A 14521-nucleotide genomic window follows, 5' to 3' on the forward strand; every position below is an offset into this window, starting at 1 on the left:
AAAATTGAGGAAAGAGATGTAGAGAAGTTAAGCGATTTGCCCAAGGTCTCATAGGAAGGAAGTATCTGAAGAGAGATTTGAACACAGGTCCTTTAAGCCCAGAGTCCTTTTTCCATTATACCATACTGTCTCCTACATGATGTTACAGTTCCTCACTTATCTAAGGGAGTTGAAAATACCAATATGCTAGCTGAAGCATTAACGATGCTGAACAAACAAGAGTTGCTTGCAGAATGAATCTCTTTGTCCACAGTCCAGATGTTGGCAAAAGTCACTTCATTTAATTGCATTGGCTTGCTTTGTGAATAGCAGGCAATGTGTCCCTACTACCTGATTCAGGGATGAGAATTCTCTGCTTCAGAAACATTTCAGAATTCCTTTCAAAGTGCCTCTCAACAAAGAATCTGATGTTCAGAAATGAGAAGGAAAAGAAAGCAAAGAGAGGAAGGGCCAGGGAAGCAGAGAATTCTATTCAACACCAACCTTTCTAGTTCTCCCCCTCTTGAGAGCACAGCGAACCAGCACCTGCTTGAATGATGAGACCTGGCATTCTGCTTGATTACCATACATCTGCTACAGACCTCAGAGCAAATTAAGTAAAAGCAAAAGAGGGGAAAAAAAAAATTAGCAACCAAGGTTGGCCCGATTGCACCACTGTGAATCACACTGGTATTTTTCATATTTTTATAATCATCAGTGGGCACACACGCTCTCAAAATTGCAACGATATTTCAAAAACAATTTAAATCAAGCTTGATAGCTAATTATCCTAAGGTCATGCTGAATAACCAAACCACCAGGACACCAAACAGAAATAAAGACTAAGTGTGAACTATGTACAATTTTTTCTTTCCCATTGTTATTCAAGTTCTCAGTTTTACTCTCCAAGAACAGCTTTCCAACTGTTCCCCAAAATACATGTCATCTATACAAAATGCTTTAAATGGGCTCTTAGATGACACCCATGTTCAGCTTCATCACAATACTTCCTCATAAGTCAGAATGTATTACTGATTATAATGACTTTTATAGGATCATAGAGTAAGAAATGGAAGAGAACTTAGATATCAACAAATCCAACTCCATTTCTCCACTTCCCCATTTTAGAGATGAGAAAAATGAGGCCAAGAGAGAATAAGTGTTTTGCTAAGTCACATAGGTAGTAAGAGTCTGAGGCAGGATTTGAACACAGGTCTTTCCAAGTCCAGTGCCTGATACCCCAGCTCATAGTCCTTCTACAAAACTATATTTATCTCAGTTTAATCAATATATATTTGTCTCCCCCACTGGAAGATAAACCCCTTGTGAGGAGGGATAGTTTCATTCTTGGTACTAATATCACCAATACCTAGCACAGTGCCTGGCATACAGTAGGCACTTAATAAATGCTTGATGAGTGCCAATAAGTCAATAGCATTTACAAAACCAAGAGGGTAGAGTTTTTCCCATCAGTTCCTATTTCAGTGAATCCTCCACCAATGAACAACTCTAACCTTAACTTAATGGAAAAATCTTGTGTTTTGAGAGCTGATTAAAATACATAGTCAATTTTCTAAAATCTAGACTAATGGAGGTAATTAGTGATAATCTAAAACTGAAAATAATAAAATAGAAAATAAGACTTGGGGGGCAACTTGTATATGTAAAGTAATCTGTAGCCACAAAGCACTACAGAAATGTGAATCAGTCCTATGAGTTCTTGTCATGACTTCTTATCCCACACCTATGCTCACTCCATTTGTTCCTCTAAAGCTTTCTCCTTTTTTGGCCTCTCCATCTATCCTTGTCTTGAAAACTGTGGTAACCATCAATAATCTTTCCTTCTTCCAGACTGGAATACATAAGGGAAGTCCCATAGAAGGAACAGGTCTCATAATATTCTCATTTAAGAGAATGTACAAAAGCTCAAAGACAAGACAGAATGAGAATCCAGATGAAACCAACTAAGTTCCTTAAAGTCACTGGTATTTCTTCCTCTTTCACTGTATCCTAATGTCAGAGGTGCGCTGGAGCCAGCTCCTACTGACCCCATTGTTAAATTTTCGGTAAAAGCACTTATACTTGGAAATTAGAAAAGACTACAAACCAGGGCTTGATTTATTGTTCTGTTGATTGTCTAGACTTGAGAAAGCGATGGAGAAAATTACAATGATGAAGATTAACTTTTAAAGTTTTTCTTGTGTACATTTTTTTTTCAGAGAGCTGATTGTTAAACACCAGAATACTCCTGTCTAACGACCTCCGTCTAGTACAGCATCATATACCCGATAGGGGTTCAGTAAATGCTAAATGAATTAAAATAAATGGAAGCCAACAACACACTAAGTTTAGAATTAAGTATCGAGGGATCAGATTCACATTTGGATCAGGTGTTTGGATTCAGGTGGGAAAGGAAATTGAAAGGATCCTAACAAACAAAAACAGCCACTTGGATGTATTAAAAGTTGAAGCACTGGCTCTTGATAGGGCTTACATGCAGACTTCCATGATTAAATACTTTTAAAAAATCTACAGGGACAGGCAATTTCACTCCTTTCCAACAAGCTCAGACCAAAAATTTGACCTTGTGCAATCAGATTTCCCAAAGGAGGACAAAGCCTACAACACTGAGTTCTGGCATGTCATTTATGCAGCCCCTCTGATCCACGTAGCTCTGCCTGACATCACCTTACTTTTATTTTGAGAATATTTAGATCTATTGATGTATGTAGAGCAGTTAAGTAGAGCAAGTGATGAGTCTGGAATCAAGAAAACTCATCTTCCTGCGTTCAAATCTGGACTCACACTCACTGTGTGACCCTAGACAAGTCACTTAAGCCTCTTTGCCTCAGTTTCCTCATCTTTAAAATGAGCTAGAAAAGGAAATGGCAAACCACTCCAACATTTTTGCCAAGAAAACCCCAAATGGGACCATGGAGCCATGACTAAAAATGACTGAACAACAACAAATTGATGTGTGCATATGTTATTTCCCCTGATAGAATACAGGCCACTGGATAGCCAAAAAAAAAAAAAAAAAAAGGTGGTTTGTTGTTTTTGTTTTTTTGTCTTTATTTCCTCAATGCCTACCCCAGTGTCTAGCACATTCTAGGAGTTAAACAAATGCTTATTGATGGATTAAACAACAGGATGGTATTGCCTTTGCAAACTAGACATGGGGAGAAAGGCAACATTCTGAGGAGACCAGAACTGTGGCAGCTATTCTATCATTCTGAAGTCATACTTTAACTCATCTGGCTTGACAAAAATTAATACACTGGACCTGAATACTCAAAGGGTCAGTGATTTTTTCAAATGACTAAAACAGATAACAATTCATCTCTAAATATTCTGGAAGTTGACTGAAGTGCAAAAAGAAACAGGGGAATTTGAATGCAGGTCTTCCTGACTCAAAACCCAGCAGTTTAACCATTACATCACACTGCCTCCAGTATATAGTACTATAGCAAGCAAAACCGTGTCAACATTGTAGAATTGTGCATCACAAGTATGTGGATTTGGGACATGTGAGTATGGTGGAGAGAGGAGAGAGTTAGCTAGAAGGTTGCCAAAAAGAAAAAAACGGTAACTAAAGAATTTTTAAGATGCATAGACGAGAATAGAAGGGTGTTCATAAGGAAATACAGAAAAATAGGACAGCTTTGAAAGTTGCATGTTGTTAAATTTACTGTATTTTTTTTTCTTTTCCCTCTCAGTTTTGCTTCTGACTTTCTGGATTTTGCCAGTATGCCTCAGCTGCTTCAGCCCCCTGGCCTCCTCACTCTGAACAGCTTGTCATCTTTCTCCTCTCATGGGTGATCTCCTCCCAAGGTTTCCATTATGTGGAGAGGTCCACATCCACCATCCTTTATTCCCCTTCCAGACACCCTAACACAGCACTTCTACTTGCCCACTTTTCAGTTGTGTGGTCTTCTGGCATTAGACTGTAGTACCTTTAGGGCGGGGTTCGTCTTTTTTTTTCTTGTATTTGTATCTTGCAGCTCTTAGCTCATGGCTCCACAGATTTTTGTTGTTGTTGAGTCATTTCAATCATGTCCAACTCCCCATGACCATGACCCATGTGTAGTTTTCTTGGCAAAGATATGGAAATGGTTTGCCATTTCCTTCTCCAGTTCACTTTTTGTTTTTTTAACAGATGAGGAACTAGAGCAAACAGAGTTAAGTGACCTGCCCAGGGTCACATAGACTTGAACTCAGGTCCTCTTGACTCCAATCCCAGCACTCTACTTTACCACATAGCTACCCTGCAGTTAGTGCCTGGCAGATAGTAAATATTTACTAAATGTTTGTCCCCTAGTCTTTAAATGAAGTAAGTTGTAGATAATAAAGTTTCATAGTTTAACAGATAATCTTTTTCTGTTCTACTTCATATGTGGAAATCTTTTTTGGTGTTTGTTAATTTTAGAATTTTTAAAAATTGTTTTTAATTTAAAAAAAACCCAGAGTTGCAGAATTCTACACTGGATTCATGTTGCCATAAATATTCTTACTCATTGGTCACTGCTCTGCAACACAGAACCTTCTCTCCAAGGGATATCTGGTGGAACCTCGAGGTGGTGGAGAAGGGAGCCAAGGTGAATTTTCCCAAAGGCATTTGTGCTGTTGCTGCTGCTATGGGTGCCCAAGTATCTTCCCCACAAGGAGGAGAGGTTGGGAGCTTGCCCAGTGGAGGGAGATGCCTGAGTGAGGGAGTACTGGGAGAAAGGGGTAGCTATAACTGTGTTGTAGACAAGCCCCATGATTGGCTATTGAAGGGAAGTCAGGATGCCACCTATCTTCCTGTTCTCTGGTTAATCACACACCCACTGGAGGTTAGGTCATGGCCCTCCTTTTGGGGACTGCTTCTCTAAGAGATCTGACAACCCAAGAGTAAAGCAGAGGGCATTTCCAGTTCCTATTCAGTGTGGGTGAACACACTGGGGATGCAATGATTATCTCTGAAAAATCCACACTAATAAAAAGAACAACCAGTAACTCCAACTTCAAAGCAAGGTTACTCAGTACTGGTGTTTGCATCCTCTGAGGGGTGGGAGGAAATGCTGGAAGACTTCTGGGTATCTATCCAACTCTGTGATCTTCTAAACTTATAAACACATAAATAAAGACATGGAATAGGATACACTTCCAAGGCAACAGAACTCAAATAGCATCCATTGCCCACAAGACTAGTACTATGGCAGCCAATAGGCAGGAAGGAATTTTTTTTTAACACAGAATAACTGGATCTTGGGTGTTACATGTTGAGTGCCTTCATATAAAAACTAAGGGGAGTCACTCTCTAGACAGGTGTTTTAAATCTAGACTTCCCAAAGTTACACCGAGGCAATAGCATGGGGTTGTACAAAGCCCCAAACCTAGAACTGGGTGCCAGTTTTGCCACTAACTTGCAAGTGACCTCACACCTTTCTGGGTCATTTATAAAACGGACATATAGTAACACTTAACACTGACCGTTTCATTAGATGACTGTGAGATTTAAGTAAAATAATGCATATAAAGCAGCTTAGACACTTTAAAGCACTGTGTAAACATCAGTGATGGTTATTATTGTTGTTAGCTTCAAGTAATAATAGCTGGGTGTTTCTATTATTTTATCTATAATATTAGAGTGCTTTAAGCATAATCCATTTTACAGGTAAGAACATTTACTTATTTTCAACCAAGAAATAAGCATTTTTTAAATATCTGGTGTTGTTCAGGCATTTTCAGTCTTGTCTGACTCTCTGTGACCCCATTTGGGATTTTTCTTGAGAAAGATACTGAAGTGGTTTACCATTTCCTTCTCCAGCTCATTTTACAGATGAGGAAACTGAGGCAAACAGGTTAAGTGACTTGTCCAGGGTGACATGGCTAGTAAATTTCTGGGGCCAAATTTGAACTCAGGTCTATCCACTCAGCCATCCTACATGTCCTATGAAGTACCTACTAAGTGTTTAATAGGCACTGTGTTGAATGCCAGGGATATGCCTTCAAAGAACCAATAGTCAAACAGAAAGGGTTAAATGTAGAAGGTTTCTGTTATCTGCTCACACCTTGAAGAATTTGAACCCAGGACCTGGGAGTTCAGGTCCAGAATTACTTATAGTACAGTAAGCTTTCTCTGATTATCAAATGAGATGGCACATGTGAAAACTCTGTGTAAAATGTGATGCTCTATACCAATGTGTGATCATATTATTGTAACCTCACTTGTGGAAAAAAACTGATTTGACAATTCAAAGAGTTTGAAAAGTGCTTGACCATAACATTACTGAAAAGATTTTACCAGGCCAGAATTAATAAATAGGATTTCTATCTATTACAGACCACAAGTTGTTGACTTTAAACCTTTCAAGTGGAACAGTCAAAAGATATGTAAAATGTCTTCAGTCAAATAAAATGTTTCTCATGCTTCTAGGCTGGAGGCTTGTCTCACAGATGTCTTCATTTTACCAAATTAGACTCAGTATGGCGTATCAAATGATTTGGGTTCCATCCCATCTCCAACACTTACTGTCCCTAGGACACCAGAAAAGTCACTTAATCTCTCTGAATCTCAATTCCCTCATCTTTAAAAAGGGAGGAAGGGGGAGCAATGGAGGTGGAGTAGGTCTAGATCATCCTTAAATTTCCTTCTAGTTCTAAATCCCTGATCCTACTATAAGGGGAGAATAGATTCATTGATTACATCAGCCCACTTAAAAGTAATTATCTTTGTTAAGTAAGAACACATTAATTGAAACAATGAACTAATACTCAGTGTAGAAAAGACCTGTACACGTTGCTTAAACAATCAAAGACATTCTAAATATGTGTACAGGAAGTCTGTTCTGAATGGATGAGGGTCTTGGTCACACCCTAGGGAGCCTGTATGAAATGAGGAGAGGCATTTCAAGAATCTAACAGTGGAGAATGAGTACAGAAATACAGAGCCAGAGAGAACTGGCGACCCAATGGAAACCAAGATGTATGTAATGTGAATTTTAGTGTGGGTAAAATGAATTTTGTTATTATTCCCCAAAGCTCAGTTTCCCAGGATCCACAGCCATAACAATCTCCCGTTCCCAGGTACCAGATATGAGTTCCCACAGTTAAGGTTCAAAACATCCCACCACACTTGCACAGCATTATATAATGATGAATAATATAAACATTCACTATGGCTGCACAGTGAGATACAGGGACGAGGCGATGTAAAGTTGTGAGGCTAAGGCTGGCAATGTGCCTTCTTTGTCTGCTGGCCTATAAAACAGCTGGTCATAGATAGTGAATGGGGAACCCTTAGGGCTGAATGCAAAAACGCTGTATGTGCCTCAACTGGCCCCCATTGAGGCTTGGGGGCAACCTTAGGGTTGAGTGAACAAGCAGGAATGTTGTATTGTGCCTTGATCAGCCCCCATCAGGGCTTGGGGGGAATCTGTGTTTGCCTCAACTGGCCCCCCATTGAGGCTGGAAGGGATTTAGGGGATGCGCAAGTTGCGCCTGTCTCAATTGACCCCATGGAGACATAGGAGTAGTTGCACCCCCTCCCACTCCTCACAGGCCCCTGTGAGAACAGTGATTAGGGAATGCTATAAGAGTTTGTGCTCTCATTATCTGCAGTCCTCTTCTGAGAAAACTAGACTAAAGTAAGATTATTAACACCTTCTTAGTGTCTTTCCTGTCTGACCAAATCAAGAGTGAGTGTGCACCAGCAGTCCTCAGGTGTCCTGTGTTTATGTCTTACACAAGGAAAAGAGAAATAGAAAGTAGGATTGAGCTGTGGATAAAAAGAAAGAGTTAGAGGAAGGCTGTCAGCCCTACAGGCATCTCAAAGCAGAAGGCTTGGGCTAAAACCTCCAATTGTGTCCACCTCATCAAGAGCCAACTGAAGTTGCGAGAAAAGCTTTGTTCTTTCTCCACTTTCCCCCTTCTGGTACCTGAAACTATGATAAAGGTTTATGCTTCTTTACCCAGATGTTTTTGGTCACCTGAATTTTGACTCAGGCACAAAGAGGCAGAGGTTAGTTAGAGATAAACGCGAATATAAATGAAGGCTGAGAGCCAAATCTCTGCCTAAACATTAGGAATTTTCCTAAGTGGGGGCTCACAGCAATTGTGATTGCACTTTAACTTTTCATATCATGTAAACTCCCTGAAGCAGGAAAGGGCACTATATGAACCGGAGAGGCCACTATGCTTTCCCTAAGCTGAAAATGAACTAATTATCATAATAGATAAACTATGAACTATGGCTCCATGAGCTTATGAACTTGGGGAAATTCTTCTCATTAAATAACCTACATATAGTTTTAACTTCAGGATTTTTAATTCAAAAATGACCATAACAACAGGAAGATGATGCCATGAATTGCAAGTGAATTGGATTTAAGTGAGGAAGGGCTATGCAAAGTCACCAGGCTCACTTTGTCCTCCAGAGCCATCAGGGTCCAGTGGTCAGATACAGAACAAGAGGAACTAGAGATGGGCCTCCTCTCCACGTGTGTGTATATTCGTCCTTCGTTGCCAAAGAAGACCATGCCATCAGAGAAATAATGACATGACTTATACTTGACTTTGTTTTGAGTGAGGGAGGGCTGTGCAGGTCACCAGCCTCACTTCTCCTCCAGAGACATCTGAATCCAGTGACCCGATATTCATCAGGATGACTGGAGATGACCCAGGATGAGGCAGTTGGGGTTAAATGACTTGCCCAAGGTCACACAGCTAGTGAGTGTCAAGTGTCTGAGGTGAGATTTGAACTCAGCCTCCTGACTCCTACACTGGCACTCTATCCACTGTACCTCCTAGCTGCCCTTATCGCCACATGTGAAATAATCATGAATGGGCCTTAGTCTGGGAGGTAGATTAGGGAGAAGAGCAAAAACAGACATACCCAAAGTACATTAACTATTTCAGGTTTTCAGACTATGAAGTAGTAAACAGAGTGTTTGATTTGAATTGAAGAAGACCTGGATTTGAATTATGCCTCTATAATCTGTTTAAACGTGCATCCAGGTGCACATTGATTAATCTCTGATCTAAGCCTCTGAGCCTCCTGTCTTCATCTGAAAGATGAGGTTAATAATAACTGGAGCAACCCCCTCATCTGATTTCTATAGGGCTCAAATGATAACTCAAGTGCAAAGCACTTTACAAACCTTAACATACTATGTAAACGTCAGCCTTTGATAGGAATAGCATTCCTGGCATGTGCTCATAAAATCATAGGATTTAGAGGAAGGGGCCTGAAGGATAATCTAATGCAAGCCCTTTGTTTTACCAAGACAGAAAAAGACTCAGAAAAAACTAACTTGCCCAGGGTCACACAGGAAGGAAGACTGAGAGTCAGGATTCAAACCCAGGTCTTTTGATTCCAAATTCAGTGTCCCATTCACTTAGCCATGATCAATCACCATGATTTCATTAGCTATGAGATCATTTGGAAAAGCAACAATTTTTTTTAAAGAACTTACAGCATCGTTATCATCTGTTCTCATTCCAATAAACCACCCTGTACATGACTATGACATAACCCAATCTTCCTTCCATATATATTGTATGTAAGATGAATTTTAGTGTAAGTAAGATGGATTTTAGTGTGTGTAAGTGAATTTTTGTTATTATTTTTGAGTTCAGTTTCCCAGGATCCTCTGGTTCCTGTGCTTGCCTTGATCAGCCCCCATCAAGGCTTGGGGGGGGGAACCTGTGTTTGACTCAACTAGCCCCCATTGAGGCTGGAGGAGATTTAAGGGAAGCACAAGTTGTGCCTATTTCAATTGACCCCATCGAGACCCAGGGGTAGTTGCCCCCCCTTTCCACCAGCCCCTGTGAGAAGGGTGATTAGGGAATACTGTAGGAGTTTGGGCTCCCATTATCAACAATCCTCTTCTGAGAAAACTAGACTAGAAAAAAGTAAGATTCTCCTTCTTAGTGTCTTTCTTGTCTAACCAAAAATCAAAAGTGAACCTGTGCTAGCAGCCCTCAAGTGTGCTGTGTTTATCTGTCATATATGTATATATGTACACATGCATACATATATATGCATGTATGTTTTGTATATGTGTGCATACATATGTATATTATGCTAGTACGAGAAAGAAAAGTATTGTATTCCTTTTCTCTTCCATTTTGGACAGCTCCCCTTAGAGGAAATTTCCCAGTTCTGATCTCACCAAGTTTTTGTCATTTCCTTTTGATAGGATGTGAGATGATAACTGAGGTCAAACAGTTGTGCAGTCAGTATTCACTCTACAATAATTGTATAGAACAAAGAGACTCCCCTTCACACTCAAAGGTCCAGATTCCATTTGGAATTTTATCTGAACACTATTTCCAAATGTTTTAAAGATGTTTTTCTGTATTCATTATCTCCATATAAAAAGGTTACAAGATGAGAGCATAAAATTCCTAGATACTTTCTCTTTCTTTACTCTCCTCCTTTCTCCCCCACTCCAAAGAAAAAGGTTTGTGTTTTACCTGAGGTCTACTCAATCTGCTCAATCTACTCAAAGAAAGCAAAATGCCAAGGAACAATGTTTTGGGGTTTTTCTACTTATAACTGTTTGACTCTTTTTGAGGAAAAGAAGCCTCAGAGGCCTGGGGATGGCAGGAGGACATCACCAGCCAAGCAGGAAATTAAGCACTGAACAATCTAAGACACCCTCAAATTCTTTAACGTTTGACACTTGATTTGTATTTCCGGTTTCTAACAACAATGAAAAACAGCCATTTCCCAAAGTCATTAGGAGTTCTTGATAAAACACAGATGTGAATTCATCTCTCTTTCCAATGAAAGTACATAAAACATAAGGCACAATATTCAAATTTGCTATCTCATTAGAGATAATGGAAAGCTTTTAAAAGGTAAGCACAAATGATGCTTTGAAACTGGATAAGGAGGAAGTAGTCATGCCAAAGAAATGAGCAAATGTTGATTAAACAATTTCTGTAGATCAACGTATACCTCCGTGTGGGTGTTTTAGAAGTGGAGGATGATATTTTATTGGAGACATTTGTTTCCTGGAAATTGACTTGTGACCTAGCATCAAGTGCCCTGGATTTTGAGTCAAAAGACAGTTTCGAATCCCAGTTCAGCCATTTATTAGCTGTGTAACCTCAAGTAAATCAGTTCTCTCTAAGCATCACGTTCCTCATTAACAAAAAAAGGTAATTTGGATGAGATCAGAGGTCCACAGGTCACCCCTCAAAAGCATCTATGAACTTGGATGGGAAGAAAATTACACATATGTGTATGTATATATGTGTATATATGTAGCTGTGTATATATATATACACATATTTGAAAAGAATGTCAAATTTCAAGTAGGAATGAAAATAAAGTTGTAGTTTTTCTGCTATCCTTTTTAATCCTATGCATTTTATTTTATGCATTGAAAACCGTTATTCTAAGAAAGGATCCATCGGCTTCATCAGACTGACAACAGGGGCCATCAATAAGGAATGGTTAAGAACCCCTAGCACAGGTGAACTCTTTAGATTCTAACATGCATCATTCTGTGAGTCTGTGATTTAGTACAAAGAAGATTCAAATAAGCAGCACAGACTTACCTATAGATAGAGAGAGAAGCAACAGATCTGATGAGGGAGGCCACTGCACCCACTTTTGCCGCTTCTACTGCCCCCTTGACTCTGTACTGAACACTTTCTGGATAGCCTTTGTAGGGTTGGTTATAAACCACAATCTTCCCTCTTGCTTCAGAGGCCCTTCTATGCAACTCCTCGAAAGAAGACACTACCAGGACTTCAGCTGTAATTCCTAGAAAAAAAAATTATAGAAACTTGACATGGTTTCCTGCGATCACTTAGTTTGGCACACAGAAGAACATAACATTGATATTCATTCAACAAACATCAATGAACGACATTTTCTAAAGCAAATCTGACCTCATGAGTACCTACTTCACTCTTTGTGGAATCAAACCCATGAATAGAATAAGACTCTTATTCAAAAGACACAGACTAGGTAAAAAGGGAGGGGGAAGAGGAATAAATTGCACTGTATATTAAGAATAAGTATTCAATAGGCACACATTTGGGAACATGACCAATATGAAGATTTGTTTTTGCCTGACTATGTAGATTTGTTACAAGAGTTTTGTTTTTCTTTTTTTTTCCCCATTGGGAAGATGGCAGTGGGGAGGGATGCTTTTTAATTGAAAAAAATAGATTTTTTAAAAAATCATGATGAAATCTAGGAACCTTGGAGAATTAGCATATTATTACTGTTGCTGTTCAGTTGTTTCAGTCATGCCCAACTCTTCATGACCCCATTTGGTATTTTCTTAGCAAAGATACTGGAGTGGTTTGCCATATTCTTCTTCAGCTCATTTTACAGATGAAGAAATTGAAGCAAACAGAATTAAGGGACTTGCCCAAGGTCACATAGCTAAGTGTCTGAGACCAGATTTGAACTCACAAAGATGAGTCTTCCTGACTCTAGGCTGACTTGCTATTTACTACACCACCTAGCTGCCCAGGGAGCATTTGAGCAAACACCAAGGGAAACAAAAAAAGATGCAAATGAGTAATCAGAATATGCTATTGATCATCAGGATAGGAAGAGAAAATAGAAGAGGAACTTTTGACACCTATCACAAGCACAGAGTATCAACACAACACTGACAGGGACCTCTAATTATTCCAACATCTACAGGAACTCTCTTGATGCCAAAAGCTCAATAGATAATGATTTATTGACTTGCCTTACTAAGAATTTTATCTTTCAAAAGACAAAGGATTGGAGATCTAATTCTCTTCAGTGAGGAACTAGTTGGTAGGGAGGGAAAAAAAAGTGGAACCTTGGAGGAAATAACTATTCCTTCTTAGAATCTGAGATAGAAAAGGTGAGGAAAACTGAACACATTCTGACATGACCGCTAAATTAGGGCAAAGATTTCAAAAAGGATAGGTCAGATACCATAGAATAAAATTCAATAGGAGAAATCCACTTGGGAAAAATCTATTCAATAATGAAATTCAGAAGACACAAAGACGATCACTTTATGGGGAAGAGGAAAAAGGGGGAGTTGTCTAATGAGACTAAGGTGAAGATACAGGGAACTCACTAGTTAATTTATCTTTTTTTAATGTATACAAGGGAAGCAAGAATGGATAACAGGATTTATGAAAAAGCATGGCATGGAATACTGTCAGCCATTTTAAAGATCAGAAGGAGCAGGGACTGGCAAGGAAAGCTTGCCGTCAAAAAAAGATATTTTTAGCATTACTGGTGTAACATCAACTCTGGGTTACTTCTCCCAACTCCTACTCACACTGCATATCAAAGCCTCTAAAAGGTAGTTAAAGACTTCTCCCATTAGAGTTCCAGAGGAAACACGAAGAAGTTGAGGTAATTCTCTAATTCTTTGCTCATGAACCTCCTATCAGCCCTCAGTTGATTACTAGCCATCCAGATTTAATTAGCTTTTTGAAAGGAATATCTACTAATGTGGCATAGTAAAAATAGTTGGTACCTTGAGTCCCCCCAAAAGTCTGGGACACATTATCCCACAGGTATATGTCTGTGTTCATCCTTCGTTGCCGAAGAAGACCATGCCATCAGAGAAATAATGACATGACTTGCACTTGACTTTGTTTTGAGTGAGGGAGGGCTGTGCAGGTCACCAGCCTCACTTCTCCTCCAGAGCCATCTGAATTCAGTGACCAGATATTCATCAGGATGACTGGAGATGACCCAGGATGAGGCAGTTGGGGTTAAGTGACTTGCCCAAGGTCACACAGCTGGTGAGTGTCAAGTGTCTGAGGTGAGATTTGAACTCAGGTCCTCCTGACTCCTGCACTGGTGCTCTATCCACTGCACCACCTAGCTGCCACTCCTCTGGAGTGGATGTGAAAGTGGGCTCAATATTAGACCGCACATGTAGCAAAAAAGTAACTGATAGCTCCGGCTTAGATGGAAATCTTTTTCTCCCTTCCTGGGATTCTCCTCATTCCCCTTAGTTCTTACCCACAGGTCTGTGAACTTGATTTTTAAAAAATATTTTGATAACTGTACTTCATTCTATTTGGTTTCCTTTGTAATTCTATGTATTTTATTATATGCATTTAAAGATATTATTCTGAGAAGGGTCCACAGGTTTCGTCAGACCCATGACACAAAAGGTTAAGGATTTCTGCCTTAGGCATATGTAGCTCACTGCTGAGTTCCAAGGGTCAGCGTAGCCAAGGGGCTTAGTGTATCCAATCCATTCACTTTCAGTTTGTCCTCAGAATATCTTGCAAGAAGTTCCTGACGTAAATGCTGCCATTATCCACTGCTGTTACAGGGATAACTGCTCCTTACAAAGAGGAAGTCCTTCTAGTCTCTGAAGTTCACAAGGTCATCCATCCTAAAGGTTCCAAGAACTGAAGAGAAAGGAGACTCAATTTTCCCCACCCCTTTGCTGCCCTCTCCTCACAGGTGCAAGGGTGTGACTGCTATATCTGAACTCCCTTTTCTTGTTCGATATGCAGTGGTCCATAGGTGATCATTTTAACTAATCCCAACATATTTTCTGTGCCCTCATCTGATTTTATCCTG

General features: G+C 39.7%; 1 protein-coding gene across 16 annotated transcripts in view; it reads right to left on the bottom strand.

Moving 5' to 3' along the window:
* CPQ (carboxypeptidase Q) overlaps nt 1-14521 on the bottom strand; it is a 681911-nt gene that overhangs the window by 475488 nt on the left and 191902 nt on the right. For all 16 annotated transcript variants that reach the window (XM_072603459.1, XM_072603458.1, XM_072603457.1 and 13 more), the window contains one exon: nt 11530-11737. In XM_072603459.1, coding sequence (XP_072459560.1) covers nt 11530-11737 — 208 coding nt within the window. The remainder of the gene's footprint in view (nt 1-11529; nt 11738-14521) is intronic.

Source organism: Notamacropus eugenii, chromosome 4 (assembly GCF_028372415.1).
Source record: "Notamacropus eugenii isolate mMacEug1 chromosome 4, mMacEug1.pri_v2, whole genome shotgun sequence".
NCBI lineage: Eukaryota > Metazoa > Chordata > Mammalia > Diprotodontia > Macropodidae > Notamacropus > Notamacropus eugenii.